The sequence below is a fragment of the Lygodium microphyllum genome, chromosome 15 (assembly GCF_053477565.2).
Source record: "Lygodium microphyllum isolate KBCC chromosome 15, Lygodium_microphyllum_v1.1.10, whole genome shotgun sequence".
Classification (NCBI taxonomy): Eukaryota; Viridiplantae; Streptophyta; class Polypodiopsida; order Schizaeales; family Lygodiaceae; genus Lygodium; species Lygodium microphyllum.
The window spans coordinates 150,651,107-150,667,731 of NC_141149.1; the positions used below are offsets into that span (position 1 = coordinate 150,651,107).

Sequence of the window (16,625 nt, forward strand, 5' to 3'; positions counted from 1 at the left end):
CTATCAATGCGAGAATGACTAGACATGACAGTCCTAACGATAGATGTACCTTGAGCAGCGCTGCACAAATGACCCAAGACCTCAGTAGAGAATCCACATCTGATTGTTCAGTTAGGGACTCAAAGGCATCTGTCAGAAGGCTTAAATTTACAAGCCAAGACCCGAAAGATGAAGACATAGTACCACCTGCTTATCTTAGGGTCAAACTCACCGCGAAAAGAGAGCATACTATCGATGCTCTGATTGATGAAAAAGCAGATTTTAACATCTTGACCTATGAATCATGGACCCTACTAGGCCAACCAGAGCTCACACCGACTAGTGCAACTCTTAGCCCTTATGGGGGACACCCACAAGCACTCATAGGGAAGTGCAAAATCCTTGTGACAATTGAAACTGAAAGCTTGCCTATCCTATTTCATGTTCCTCCAAATAGTGCTAGTTGCGGGAAAGAAACCCTCCTAGGAAGACCCTTCAAAAGGGCGACCAAGTGTGAGGCCGACTATGTAGCATAGAGGATACACCTGACACTATCGGGTGTGAGGATAGTCACAACCTTTAGCAAGGGTGACCTCATCAAACCTCGAGGGAAAGGCAAGCAAGGTGCTGACATAATAGTCAAGCTTGCTGACGAGAGCAAGGACTTGTTGGAAGAGTTAATACAAGCACAAGTCGAACAACAAGAACCAGTGAGTGAGGCCATGCTTGAAACAAGAAGGTAAAGAGACAATGCCAAGGACGAGCTTTGGACTTACAAATAACATAGAAGACCCCAAAAGAAGCCCAAGCCTTATAAACGTAGGCGTCGATGGAGGGTCAGCACAATGCCACGATGGATATCCAAAGCATTGCTACGTGCTCAAGGGTACTACGCAGGTAACCGATGGATTTGGGTACCAAAATCCCCTACTAAACCGCTTCCATCAGCTGAAGGCCAGAGTGCATCAAAAGCAATGAAGCACAGGAGAAAATCTAAGAGAAACTCTAGGTCTCGAGGCAACAAACCAGACATGATTGTTCGAAAGAAAGGGTCTCAGCCTAGCATGCTAAATAGACAGATGTCATATGTAGCCATTGAGCATGCACAAAAATCATTAGTGCCCAAAGAGCCTTTGATTTCCCAAGGGGAGAACAAGCATCATAGGCACAACATTGCTCATGGCAAGGCTGCTCGCTCAACAAAGAAAATGGCACAATCGTCTAATAGCCTTGAGCAAATCATTTAGCTAGTGCCACACCCACCTATAAGTCCTAGATCTCCTACGCCCTCTTTTCCCAAACAGACACAAGAAGCACTACAGCAGTTGTCAAGGGCGACTGCTCAATTCCAATCTCTATCTCCATCTAAGCTTCCAAATTTCCAAGAGGAGGGACATGACACCATCTGTAGCTCTCGACCCAAGGATATGCCTGAGCAACCTAACGTGACTAGATCAACTCATGCTCGATCTACACAGATGAGTGCTCAAAGGGCAACAAAAGACACGACCACTTCCGATCGCCCCAGGGACTTAACACCGCAATCCACCAAGGGTAGCCAGCCCACTAAACTCGCTGCTACTACTTCCAATCAGGGATCACAACAGTCACAGCCCTTGGCCGTGACAATGCCCCTTGTAGAAGGTGCCCTTAGTAGTTTACCTGTGGAGGAGGTGTCACAACCAACTTCATTGACAACTCCAACACTTCCAAAGCACCTAAAGCCTAGGCTAGAGGAGTTAAACAGAAGGGAAGAGCTAGACTCTCCAAAAAGGGAGGCAGTTGTATCCTCACAACCTAGCGAGGCTATTCAACAGGCCACGGCTATGTCCCATAAGAACACACTAGAGAAAGAGAATGCTGAGGCCCAACCAAGCACATCAACGGTTGACCGAGTCCAGGGTCCTGAGTTGTTGAGAGATGCACCTTCACTGACCAAGAAAAAGAGGAGAAAACAACGAAAATAACAACAGTTGCAGGTGATTGTGGACCCCAAGAACATTGAGACGAAGAGCGCTGGAGAGCTGATGAATAAAGCATCGAGTCCATCCACCAATGAACCCATTGATGCCTCTCCTAATAGCGGTGAAACCTCGGACACATCCGTGTGCTCTGAAAAATCAAAGCAAATGTTGCCATCAATATTTTCTTTCAACACTCAATCCACCAACAATAGAACTCGCATCGACCAATCAAGAGTGGATACAACACTGTCACAACAGGATGCTAAGACCACGTCAGTCACATCCGAGGAGAACCATGACACAACTACCATAAAGCCTTAGGAGAAACATGAAAACCTCGAAGGCATAAGCAATCCTGGCATTGATCAATCTTGCTCATCTGGGCCTGAGCCCCCAGCTATGCTAAAGCCCAAGGAAACCCTTAGAACTTTGCATGAGATAGCAACCGAGCAAGCCCTCATAGAACATAGAGATGTCGCAGAGTGCTTGACCGAGTGGGACACTACACTGAAATTATTCGCACGGGTCTATGTTCATGCAGACATGGGCACATTCCCTAGGGAGCAGCTTGAGGAATATTTGCCTTATCCACTATCGTGGGAAGAGCAAGAATATCTTGACGGACATTATGACAATATCTTACATGAACGCATGCGACTCATCTCTGACGAGGAGGCTGACGAACTACGCTTAACCGTGACATTTAATGAAATGCTCTGCCAGCCAAATCTCTTAAAGATAGAGCAATTAAAGCGACAATCAGAGGGTAGAAGCCAATTTGAAAAACGTTGGTTTGAAAACCGCGCTTCAGTGGCCGAACTTGGAGCCAAATCATGACAATCTCAGAGGAGTGACTGGCCAAATGGCGGTCCCAAAGAGATCCAACCTATGTGGCACCAACTTCATTTCGAGTTCTAGCTACAGTTCGAGGTATGGACCTAGCTGGAACTAGCCTAGAGAGCCCTTTGATTGATAAAGTTCTCACTGAGGAGGAGCTACATGTTTCCAGTAGACTCGGACAAGGCACCATGCTACTCGATGTTGCCAAATATTTATTATTACTGAGTAGGCTACCACAGAAGCTAGATATGTGTGCCACATTCGAGTACAATCCTGAGTTCTACAATTGGTTTTTATCCTCACAGAGTGACATGGTTTCATGAATATGTACATAAATAAACAACGTGTTTTGTGACTGTGTAAATAATACCAAAAGAAGCAAAGGCCAACACACCCCATGAGCAATGATGACCAAGTACAGGTGATACGCATCAAGTCAAAACTAAGGGATTCAGGTTGGCGATGTCTTGTTTAGCTAGACATTTTCATTATGGTTGAAGCATGTGACTTGCATGTACTCTCACGCCTTTCCAAGTGAATGCAGAATGACACAGGTCACTGTCTAGAAGCGTTTAATATCCAAGTCAACACAAGACCACCAACCCCACAAAGAACCATTATGGAGGAAATGACAGGAATACCAAGAAACAAAAGCCATGACGGAAACGCCACAGGATGAGAACCCAAGGACACCTCTGCAGAAAGCACATATTGCAACTGAGCACGACCAAAGCATAATCATCAATTATCTCCTCCTTCTTGGCTAAACTCTATGTTAGGGCAGGAGCCACGCTCTCAACAAGAGCGAACGTCTCTTCATCATCGAGGATTCAATTCATAAGATGCTCTGCCCTTGTCCATGCACAGCTCACTCAAAGTGCTACCTCAATTGTTCGAAGTCTCACATGGTACAAAGAGGTTTGCAAATCTCTAGTGTATCTCTTCATATCGACAATAGTTCCTCTAGCATTAAGGCAGGTGACACAATCATCTCTGTAATACCCATTCTTCATAGCCTTTGGATCCCAACATTTCTCAATCCAAATGAAAGGCTAATAGCCTCAATGTATGGCATTGATTGTATTCATTTTTTTTCCACCAAAAAAAAAGAAAAAAAGAAAGAAAAAAAAAGAAAAGGAAAAAAGAAAAAAGAAAAAAAAAAGCACACACGATCACAGCACCGCACCTAGGGGTCCTCAAATTAGGTACGTCCAGTGACCTTGGTCGACTGGCTGCGTTCCTAATCCCCTCGCCCTTTGTACATCCCCCACAATTGTTCAGGGCACATTAAGGGCAGGACATACCTAGGGAGCTCGCCTCGCCTATGGTTAGACCTGTCACCCTGAACCACTTGCACAATTCTTTTGCACTCCATCTCAATGCCATTACAATCAACAGTGGTAAGCAAGGCATGAAAGACAATGGAAAAGTACACCATACTTTTCAAGCACTACAAGTAGCCACTAGCTACCAAAAGCTAAGACATCAAGGAGCTCAATTATGCTACATTGCCTTGACAAGACTATAATGATGTCTCAAGCAATCTTCAAGTGTACTCCCCATCTTCATCGATAAATTTTTCCATCAACTTAGCCCCTTGCTTCACTGACCCATTGCTATACAAGGAACTAGGCCGACAATAGGCTTGCTTAGAGTTTGACCTGTCTCCCAAACTAATCAAAATATGTCTTGTGCACGATAAAGAAGACTAGCACTACCCTTAGGGAGAGACCACATGGGAGGTTTTTCAATTGCAGGTATTGACGACTCCAACGAAGGTGCCGTTCGCTCTTCATCAACACTCGACTCTGAATTCCTATCCTTATCACCTTGTAAATCTGCCAATAATCATCATACACTGAATCCCCAACAAACCGCCACTTGTACTCCATCAGTGCAACCCCCCAAAGAATAGCCCTACCACCAACTCCCATTGCCCTCCCACCTACCACTTAACCCACCAACGTGCCCCCAACGACCTTCCTCCCCACCACTACCAACACTCTGCCATGGCAACCAACAGACGTCCTTGCCACCCACGTCTTCGGTGCATACTAATGCCTGCTACCTACGACAGTGATGAGTGCCATGGGACTGGCACTCGTCTAGAAGGGGGGTAATGTTAACCCCAACACGAAGAAAGCAAAAGGAAATAAAAAAGACGCAGGGCAAAGGCGGAAAAAAGGTAGCTCGACTGAAGAAAGAAGAGGAGAAAAGGTCAAAAGCGCAAGGGCAACCTTAAAAAGTCCAAGGCAAATGCAAAAGGGAAAAGGTGCATTTTAAAATACAAAGGTGCACCCTGAAATCTTGTAAAAGAGTGCCAGGCGGTGGAAAGTTCAGAAAGCTAAAACAGAAGACAAAGACAAAGGCCAAGGCAAAGAGAAACTAAAGACAAAGGCGCACAAGGAAAAGCGCAAGTCAAAACTATTGTAAAAGAGCACAAGTGCATCATGGTTTAATTCAAGGAGCGCCAGGCTCTCACCCGTGCAGTTTGTAAATGTAGACAGGCGGTGGAAAGGAAGCTAGGGAGAGAGAAGGACAATGGGAAAAAGGGCCATGTAAAAAAGGGGAAAAGGGGATGACCGCCCAAAAGGGATTTAGGGTTTTGTATATAAAGTTGAAAAGTGAATGAGAAGCTCATTTTTGTGTGTGGCCAAAAGTAGCTCTCCTCTTCTTCTTCTTGCTTACTTGAGCTTGTGCTTGAGAGAGGGAGTGTGAGAGTGTGAGGGAGTGAGTGTGTGAGGGTGAGGGACCGAGGAGGAGAAGCTCTCCATCTTCTCCTCTCTTCTTCTCTTCTCTTGTCTTACTCGCGGCAATGGAGCTTGGAGCGTGGAGCTTGGGGATGGAGCTTGCTTGAAGCTTGCACTTGGATCGTGGAGCTACCAGAGTGCGCAAGAGAGGAGGTAACTCAATCGGCATGGAGGTAAGCTCACTACACACGTAGATATGGATGGCGCGTCGACTATGTGAGAGGTAGCCATTAGTGCTTGGCTTGGAACGCTTGAAACAATAAGCAGTCCGTGGGTCTTGGCGGTTAAGCGAGAGCTTCCACATCTATTCAAGATTATGTCACTGAAATTAAGACCATTGTGGACCAGCTAGCATCCATTGGCACACAGGTGAAGGATGAAGACATGGTTGCAATTGCATTAAATGGCTTGGGGCTTGAATATAAATCTTTTAATACCTCCATATCTATGCGGGCTGAAATGCCAGATTTTAATGAACTTGTAGCATTGCTCATTTATGAGGAAGTCAAGTTGGGATTGGCTACTAGTTTTAGCAGCTCTAAAAGCAAGGATGTTGTCTTTTACTCGAATCAACATGGCTGTGGCAACCGTGATAGGGGATTTGCTCGTGGCAAAGGAGCACCACAGAATATGTTTGATGGTAGTAATACCCAATAGGGTTCAAATGCACGAGGAGGTGGCAATTTTAGAGCCAGGGGGATATCTAGCCCTAGGGGCAGAGGCTCGTAGCAGCCACAGCGTGTCTCTGACAATCCTAATAAGGATAAGGACTGTCATTACTATGGCAAGTACGGACACATTGCCAAGGACTACTAGAAGAAGCAGGGCAAGCATCATGGACATTATGCATCGCCCAACCATACAGAGGACGATTCCACAGATCGGTTGTTTGCCGTGACTTACATGCAAAATAAGGCTGCTAAGAAGTTGAATGCATATGATGTTTGGTATATTGATTCGGGATCATCGAATCATATAATACCTCATGGTGACTAGTTCATAGATGTGGTGCTTGACAAGAACGACTATGTATGCACATGCAATGATACGCAACATAGCATTGAGAACAAAGGCATAGTACCTTTGGTGATTCATGATAGCAAGAAGAAGAATCTACATGATGTGTTGCATGTCCCATCCATTATGAAGAATTTGTTGTTTATGGGTCAGATGATTGAGTAGAATTTGTAGTTCCATTTTAATAAGTATGGTTGCTTCATTGTAGAGTTTGGTAATGGCTGCAAATGGATTGCTCGTGGTCATAGACATGGCAGGATGTTCACATTAGATGCCACTTTACCGCATCTGAAATTAGCAATGTTTGCTCACGGTTTAAGCACAGTCAAAGACCTAGAAATATGGCATAAGAGAGTGGGGCATATAAATATTTAGTGGCTATAATTGATGCAAAATAAACAGCTTATTACTAGCTTACCAAAGTTTACCTACACTGATCTTGGTTGTGTATGTGATGCCTATCAATTTGGTAAACAGTCACGATTGTCTTTTGTCAGGCATGTATAAAATGACACGAGACCTTTGTAGTTGGTCCATTCTAATGTGTGGGGACCAGCCCATCATGCATCTATGGGAGGCTCTAAATACTATGTGACCTTCATAGATGACTTTAGTCGCTATACTTGGGTTTATATATTGAAAGCAAAGGATGAGGTGTTTGGTGTTTTCAAGCAGTTCAAGAAGTAGGTTGAGAAAGAATTTGATTGTTACATCTCTTTTTTGAGATCCGACAGCGGTGGGGAGTATGTATCACATGAGTGTGATATTTTTTGGTTGAAAATGGTATTCATAGGAAACTTACATGCAACTACACTCCACAATAGAATGGAGTAGCTGAACGGAAGAATAGGGTATTGATGGAAGCTGCATGTATTATGATGAATGAGAAGAATATGCCGCTTTACTATTGGGCTAAGGCTGTTATGACAGCCATGTACATTTTGAACATGACTCCCACTGCAAGCATTCATGATGTGACACCCTTTCAGAAGTTGTATGGCTACAAACCTGATGTCAGTCACATGAAAGCATTTGGTTGTATTGCTTATGTGCATATTCCTAATGAAAAGAGAAGGAAGTTGGATCCAAAAGCACATAAGTATGTCTTTATTGGTTATGCGCAAGAAAAGAAGGTATATAAATGTTTTGATCCCTCTACTTAGGAGACACTTGTGAGGATGGATGTTATATTTGATGAGATGGCTACTTGATATGCATCACCTACAATAGTACCATTTGACATGCCTTCTACACATGCTTCTACAGTTGGTTCACAGCAGCCAACAGAGTACTGCATTGACAGGTCCTAGTGTTACGAATGTATCATCCCTTGTATCTCCATGGATAGGGAGATTGCAGAGTTTTGGCTCATTATCCACTGACACCATTATGTTAGTGAGGGGGAGATATGACATGATGGACAACAAAGGGAAAGAGAAAGTTTGATGATACACCTGGCATGATGACTTCAGGCTATGACTCGGTTGATAGTCTTGATCGTGAACTTGGTATTTCTATTGTGTATATGCCTGGTACTCCGCAGACCAGGTATATTTCGCCTCATGAGAGAGGGGAACCTAGTAGTGCATCATAGCTCAGATGCTCGCAAAGGGTTAGGTATCCTATGGATAGGCTGACTTACAGTGGTTACTCTGCGAAGCATTATGCTTATATGATGAAGGTTATGGAGGTTAAAGGACCTGTCACTTATGCTGAAGCAGTGATGGATAAGAATTGTTGCACATGCATGGATGAGGAAATGGCTGCCTTGGTTGAAAATAGCACTTGGGATCTTGTTCCACTTCTAGATGGAAAAAAGACCATTGGCTGCAAATGGGTTTATAAGATTAAATGCAAGTTGGGTGGCAGTGTGGAGAGGTACAAAGCAAGGCTAGTCGCCAAGGGATATGCTCAGCAATATGGTTTTGACTACGAAGAAACTTTCTGCCCTATTGCCAAGATGGCAACCATATAAATTGTGATTGCATTGGCTACTGCAAAAGGCTGGAAATTGCGGCAGATGGATGTTAAGAATGCTTTTCTCGATGGTGACTTGGAAGAGGATGTTTACATGGATTGGCCTGAAGGATATGCACACCCTAAGTTTCCGCACTATGTTTGTAAGTTGAAGAAAGCTTTGTATGGACCGAAACAAGCTTCTAGAGCATGGCATGCAAGGATCAACAGTTACGCAAAAGACAGATAGAGGATTGGTAGTGCTGGTTATTTATGTGGATGATCCAGAGGTATATCAAATATGGCCATGGAAGTGCTAAAAAAATGGTTGAATGTAAACCACTTGATATACCTCTGGATCAAAATTTTGTTAGACATAATTACTGGAGTTGAATTTGATGATGTCACTATGTACATGCATATGGTTGGAAGCTTGATCTACTTGGCCATCACAAGACCTAATTTGAGTTATGCTGTTGGCTCATAAGTTAGTTCATGTAGAATCCCAGAAAGCCACATTTGGATGCTATTAGACGGATTATGCATTATGTAAAGTCTAGTGTAGATCATGGGCTATTCTATGAGAAGGATAAGGCCCTGAAACTCATTGGTTACACTAATGCGGATTGGGTAAGATGCTCATATGATCATAGGTCTATAAGTGGTTATGCCTTCAGCTTTGGACGTGGGATGATCAGTTGGAGTAGCAAGAAGCGGATACCGACTATTGCATTGTTTAGTACTAAGGCAGAGTACATAGGTGTTGTTTTGGCAGCCTGTGAAATTACATGGTTGCTTAAGCTAATGGCTGAGTTGGATATGCAGGTGGATGCTCTAGTGACTTTTATTTGTGACAATCTTAGTAGCATACTTTTGGCAACAAACCCAATTTACCATGCCAGAACAACTCATATTGAGGTACATTACCATTTCATTCGTGAGATGGTTTTTGTAGGCAGAGTGGATCTTATGCATGTGAAGACGGATGAGTAGGTAGCATATATCTTTACCAAGTCTTTGGGTAAAGATAAGTTCAATCAATGTACAGGAGCTATCTTGAGCTTGAGGGGGAGTGTTAAGACTTCAAGCTTTGTCTATTTGTCTATGTGTGTGACTGATAGTCTAACTGTATGTCCAGCTGTACACATCAAGTGTGGGACATTTAATAAGTTGGTGGTCTTTGACTTAACCACAGTTAGTACATTGACTAGATGAACTAGTTGTAACTATTCAACTCTACTAGTTACAAGGGAAATAATGAAAGAAATGGGATGAGCTGACTAATCACTCTCTGTTGCTCCAATCCTACTCTGTCATCTAACAAAACTGTGGCAAGTCCGATGTCCCGAATCCAAGGTTTAATCATTGCGGATGTTTGATTAGATGCAAACATTATGGGAAGTAGAATGGTGCCTTATGTAGAGAATTTTTATTGTAATGAATTTTTGCAAATAGGGGGAGGATCATGTGTGTGCTTCATAGCAGAGAATTTCTGCTACGTTTGCACAAACACAATCATGTCCTCCGACCGCCCCACACACAACCCACCATTTGATGAGTATCATGAGGACTCAGAAAAGGAAAAATGAAGTAGACAGTAAGAAATGCAAATAAGAATGGAGGTAATGTGCACTTGTTGTGGAAGGAACTACTGAGAGGAAGCGTTTGCAAGGAGGGAGGCCATAGAAGTAGTAACGCTTGATGGACATGGGCATGGGAGAGGGTTTAATAGTGCAACAGTGGAGAATTTGCCGCCAATCGCTATGTGCATCTTGAGAGTTCCGTCCCGGATCCTCTACATAGCCATAGTTGATCGCTTGCTCTTGAAATTGTCGTTGGGAGATTGCAAAAGGAGGTTGCATTGGTTATTGATGCATGTCATTCCTGCGTGGTGAAATGGCAAGGTTTGACCACAAATACACTTCATCCCATGGTAATCGAGGGAGGAAGTGTTTCACTATGGTAGATTCGCCACATCACAAAAGGTTCTACCACAATGCACTTATTCCCATTATGGTTGCTCATGTGGGAGGTGTATGAGTGTGATGACAGCAGCTTTACGAGAGTCTTCCTTGACTAAAGAAGCAACTATTTTACTTCTTATATTGTAACTCTGACTGGATTACCCAAAAAAAAAAAGAACAGCCAGCGTATTGATACTTCGGAGTAGTGTCATGGTACAGCCAGCCTAATCGCTTCTTCACCGATGAACAATGGCGGACGAGCAAGAGCAGAAGACGAAGAAGCAGCGGGCTCTCTTGCAAAAGCGTCCCGAACCTGTGAAGAAGTTCTTGCAAGCCGTAGCCCGGCAACTCGTCGAGAGCAACGAGGTGGACTGCTTCTCTCTCTCCTCGCAGGACCTGCAACAAGCGTTGGATCGCTTCAAAAACGAGCTTCCCCCAGGCAAGCTTCGTTCTGCGCTCTTGCACCCGACTCAGGCCGCAGCAGCCGTCGCCGCCCTGCAAGAGCAGCTTCTTAAAACCGCATCAGAAGAGGATGTCTTCTTGTCAAGAGAACACTTTGCCTTGCTGTCCAGCTGGTTAAAGGGCAGTAGCAGGCGGGTGGGATTGTTAGGAGGCACGGAACAGGTCGCATGGGCGTGCCGCGAGGCACCTGTGAATGTGCTTTGGGCTTTGGCAGCATACCAGGCACGGTTACAGCGGCAGCGACAGGCTCGACAACCGAAGATTTCTAGTGATGCCAGTGATGATGTCGTCCTCTCATGTGCGCTTTTGTTGCAGACTCTCAAGCCATTCATTATCGGCCACACCAGCTCATCCACTGCACTAGCAGCGTTTGCACCCGTTGCCTTCCTATTGTTTCAGGCCCTGCAGGAGGTTTCGAAATATAATAGGGCAGACTTAACTACGCTGCAACGGAACTCAAAACTCATTGGGTCATTACAAGCCATTGTTAAAGAAGTTCTTGGCATGATGGTTATCTGCCTCAAGTGTCCAAGTGACAGTTTGTCCACACAATCCTTGCAATGGCCACCTCTACTTGACAGTTTTTCCTCAGTGATAGGGTCTATAAATCTACAGGGAATTACATCATGGAACAAATCCCTTCAGTACATAGAGAAAATTAGGCTCATGTTCCCTCTTGTTCCCAATAAGACTCTGGAAACTATGCATCTAGCAGAGTCTGTTAAGTTCACCAACTTAGCCAGGATTGTCACTGTGGAGTTTGTATTAATACAATTGATACTAACGGTTTTTCATCAGCGAAAAGAAATGAAGACACAGGAGAGAGAACGTGATGGTGCTGAGGTTAAGCTCATGGATGAATTGGGGAGGATCGCTATTCATGGAGTTGCAGCTTTAAAACATGGTAACGATCAGACACATATATAAAGCTCCAGTTCATGTTGACATCTTGTTACTTCTTTACAAAAAGTCTTTGAGTAAAGAAAGGTCTTAGCGTTGTTATATCCAAGTTTGCCTTTTGGATTGCTGATGAACAATGCGAGTGATAAGGCCTGCAAATTGTTAAAGTTACTGGCAGAAGAAAGGATAGAATGTGCATAGGTAGCCCATTGGCCCAAGGATTGCTTTGAAAGCATGCCCCTATGTGAACAAAATGAAGCACCTAAAAATAAGTTAGTTGTATATGTGATCATGGCTTGTAGATACTTGAAAATGTACTTCAGATCAAGTATATGGAAGAGCATATTATTATAAGAGGGACTGGCCTCTACAAATTGTGCCAGCATATTTGAGCCTCACAAAAGGTGACTGCCATAAGAAAAAAAGGAGGGTTGGAATTATAATCAACTTGCCCATACTAAAATTTTTCAGCAGGGTTAAATTTGACTCTGGCTAGGATGAAGCTGCGCAAAAAGCCATTGTGGAGGCTGGAGAAGTTTGAGCAGGATGAGGTGAGATCCGAGGTAGGCTGTGCCATGTGTAAAGGATATTGTTGTGCATGCACAGATTACTGCAATATAGTTTGTTGAATTCTATAATCCAGTATAGTGGCTCCTATTTTAGCAAATAGGGGAAGAAACACCAAAGGGCATTTTATTGAACAAAGAGAAATATATTCTCCTTGGAAGGTTAGATTGAGAATCTTGGAAGCTCTACCCCAGTTTGGAGTTTGTACTTTATATGGTTGACTAGGAAATTAAGCAAAATCTTGTGTGATTTGGATGACCTATCAGAGGTATGATGCAAAGCTGATAAATTCCTTGATGACAGAAAGTTCTAGGATAGATTCATTAAAACAACCATAGGTCTTGGTTGTTGATCTCCCTCATCAACTACAATAAAAACTATGAACAATTTTGGACAACAATGTGCGTCTTCAAGGATGTTTTGTAATGTTGTCAAGATTCCTTTTGCTCTGAATTCTGATATAGATTCATGTTCTGAAATGTCACAAATGCATTTAACAACTATACATCTCGAAAGTATTACTCATAAATTCTGACGTTGAACCTAAACTTTGTCTTCTCTTTTGTGGAGAATAGAGATTTTAGCTATTTCATGTTATGTTATTGACACTAACTTTTGCAGGTGATGAGCTCGTATTGGACTTGTTACTCACAAGTTTTTCTGATATTGATATATTGGTAAGCTACATGTGTTTCGCTACTCAAAATATCGGTTCTTTTAAAACTATTGAGAACATTATTAAGGGATTTATGTCGGTTCTATTGTAGCATGACAAGGAGAAGAAACTCATCCATGATGCACTATACAAAGCCCTTCTTGTGAAAATTCAAGGTTTATTAGAGATGTCGTCACGAAACTTGCCAAGAAAAAAGAAAAGAAATAGTAGAATTTTTGTCAAGTGTATCGCAGTTGCGAGGAACCTTATTTCCAATAATAGGTAAGTGAAATCATGACATGATGTATTAACATATGCAATTTTTGCGTTAACATTTTTTATGTTAAGTGTATTTTAAATGCTTCAACTTTAACAATCTTTGAAAGAGAAGAGGATCTCATCATCCCCTTGATTTCAACTCTTGGTAAGGCCAAGCTTCACTTGAGGGTTGTCCTCTTTGGTTGGGTAATATTAGTATTGTAGTAGAAATTGGAATCAACAACCCCCAGTCTCAAGATGAGCTATGAATCAAAACCAGAATAGAGGACCCTCTGGATCAACCCAGCTAGTGTATGCAATGATCACAGAAGCTTTCCAAAACCCTACTACAAGTACTCCATGAGGTGAAAATCTGAAGGACTACTTGTCCAATTCAGTTGCAAGTATCAAGAAGGAGCTTATGGATGTGATTACAGAACAACTACAGATGTTGAAGGTGAATACCGCTAATATATCCACTCTTGCAAGAGGTGGAAGAGATGTGATGTGTTCTAATACATGGTATGGAGAGTGCCATTAAACGGGATATTTAGCCACCGTTGAATGTACCTGAAAACCAACAATTCTTGGAGCCTTCTGTTCATACTGTTTGAGGAAGAGCCATATAGAGGATATCTGCTCTTTGAGAAAGAGATGTACGATAGAAGACAGAAAGATGAATAAGCAATGTTCAACTTGCTGGAATCCAAAATGACAATGCAAGACATTGGACCAAAGCCTAGGGAGTTTGTTTTTAATTTCGGCCCACAGAGGTTTCCCTCTTAGAGTTACAGAGAGGACAATAGTCTAGTGGTAGCCAGAATCAGAGGTGGAGTGTTATAGATGTTGAGAAAAGTGTGATATCTTACCAAATTGTCCAAATCCTAGAAGGTCCACAGGCTACAAGCCTTATGCAGCCAATGCAAAGGAGAAGGTATCACTGCAGTCCAAGTCCAGCTCCTGTGAAAGCTACTCTTTATACTTAACAGAACACCCAAGGACCTACTTCCAATTTGGTGGAATTGGAAGTGGCCGCAATAACACATACAAAGAAAGGAGAAACCGAAGTTCAAAAAGAGGGCGTTCCCTCTACCAAGGCTGTGAAGTTCAACCTTCCTAAGGAGAAACAGAACAGTGCAACATAAAACAATATAGTATAGAGCACTACAGAGCCATAGAGACAGTTGCAGAGACAAGACCAAAGGTCCAGGAGATAGAGGATGTCGAAGTATCTCCTCAAAGAGAAGAAGCGCAAATGTTGCTGCTCATAGAAGAAATAGGAAAGATAAAAGTGGGAGTGGCCCCATTCCCTAGCCGATTGGAGAAGCCTGTGGATCCTATCAAAGAATATGATTTGGTCAAAGACCTAGATACTTTTAAATCAAACTTAACATTCTGACAGTTGTGCTGATGTTGTCTCCTAGCTATCAAAAGAAATTCAAAAGCATACCGACAAGAAGAAGAGACCTAAGGATTACTCCCTTAACAACAACCAAGTCTAACAAAGCCCTAGAGCATGTGAAGGAAGTGGATGTAGCCAACGCCTTCCTGGATCTTAGAACCCCAGAGATTGGCATATGGATTGAAGGATGCTTTATAACAGACACATTGATTGATGAAGACTCATCTGTAAACATAATGATGGATGTGATAATGAAGGATCTAAGCTTGCAAGGAATGTAGCTTATGTAGTGGCTTATCCGATTGGCAAACCAAAGTAGAATCAAGTCTTTGGGCATTCTCTTATACGTGAAGGCAACCCTCATAGGAAGGAATTATTGGCTAACATATATGGTGGTCAAACTAAATTCCTATACGGGATCTCATACCCTCTGCTATTGCTGGGAAGACCTTGGCTTTTTGAAGCAAGAGTAAGGATGGATTGGTTCAAAGTAACCCTAACCCTAGGCAAAGGACCTAACAAAGTGGTGTTGAAGTTGTATGGATCACAAAAAGGCAATGGATCCACCTCCACCGAAGTTGTAACAAAAGACTCTTCTAATGAAGTAATAGATGGTACATTAGGGGAGGATGAGGTTGTTAAATAGATCTTTCCTAAGAAAACAGAGGCGCAGTCCCTGATAGTGGGTACTGTAAGACAACTCCCAAAGGAAGCAAAGTCTCTGTCAATGGGTGAATACCTCCTACCTCAACCCGAATTGACTTCTGAAATTACATTTGACAACGAGATAAAAGCACGGATGTACTATTCTCCCTATTACATGGCCATAGCAGAGCTAGAGCCGGATGCAGAAACAGAGATAGAGACAGAGACAGACACCAAAGTAGAAGAAGAGGACATAACATAGAGTCTGTTACTCTCTTATAGAGGCCCCACAGAGGTAGAAACAAAATCTGAAGAGGACGGAAATGATGATGCAGAGAAATACTATGAAAGCGAGCTAGAAGAGCCTATCCTCCTCGCAGAAGGAAGAGATGAGGAAGAAGTGCTAGAAGTTCTAAAGCCTCGGAAGCAAAAGATCCCTTTCTGCTCAACAGAATGACTATGGTACCCTTTGGACTGATTAATGAGTCATGCCATAAAGCCTCTATAAGAAATGGATTAAGAAGAATATGCCTTCCTTCAGCAGTGGCTCTTGTCACCCAAAGTTACCCTTCCTAAGAGAAGATGATGATGATGCATGTACCTTGCTAACAACTACTAATTCGGTGACTTAAATGGATCACATAAGGTTCTTGTTATGTGATATTCTTGGATGCATCCTCAGAAGACGAGTCTTTGTGCCAAGAAGTAACTCATCCTTAAACCAAACCTAAAATTGCAATGATATCCTTTTAGCTTCCCAAAGAGCGAGCTAAGCCTCAATTAAAAGAGGACATAAGTTCGAGTGAATCATCAGAAGAGGAGACCACTCCCTTGAAGGGGTTGGATCTCTACCCAGAAGTAGTCCGTGGGACATTCATCTGCAAAGTGGAAGGTGAAAAGCAATTGATGTTCGTGAATGCTAAAGGTATTGAACGCCACCTAAAGTTGGGTATAAATCTTCCAGAAGAAGAACTATTGGTCCTACAAGACCTACTGAAGGATTGAGGCACCCATCCTACAGCCTCCTGATTGGATGAAGGAGTTCCATATGCACACGATGATGCATCAGTTGAAGGCCTAAGTGCAGTCTTATGTCAAAAGGGCTCCTCGAAGTTAGATCAACCTATATATTTGGCAACTTGGAAAGTAACCAACAGAGAACAGAACTACACAGTGACGGAGCTTGAGTGCTTGGTAATGGTGTTTGCCTTGGAGAAGTTTCGACACTACCTATTGTCGATGCACTTTAAATTCTACATGGACCAT

The 16,625-nt window shown here is 42.9% G+C and overlaps 1 protein-coding gene across 3 annotated transcripts in view; it reads left to right on the plus strand.

The window, feature by feature from the left end:
- Positions 1-10,580: 10,580 nt before the first annotated feature.
- Positions 10,581-16,625, plus strand: part of LOC148025219 (uncharacterized) — a 63,760-nt gene continuing 57,715 nt past the window's right edge. The window contains exons 1-3 of one of the 3 annotated variants that reach the window (XM_087695014.1): positions 10,581-11,836; positions 13,021-13,076; positions 13,167-13,336. In XM_087695014.1, coding sequence (XP_087551140.1) covers positions 10,720-11,836; positions 13,021-13,076; positions 13,167-13,336 — 1,343 coding nt within the window. In that variant the 5' untranslated portion in view covers positions 10,581-10,719. The remainder of the gene's footprint in view (positions 11,837-13,020; positions 13,077-13,166; positions 13,337-16,625) is intronic. The other 2 variants (XM_087695012.1, XM_087695013.1) reach the window with 2 other exon arrangements.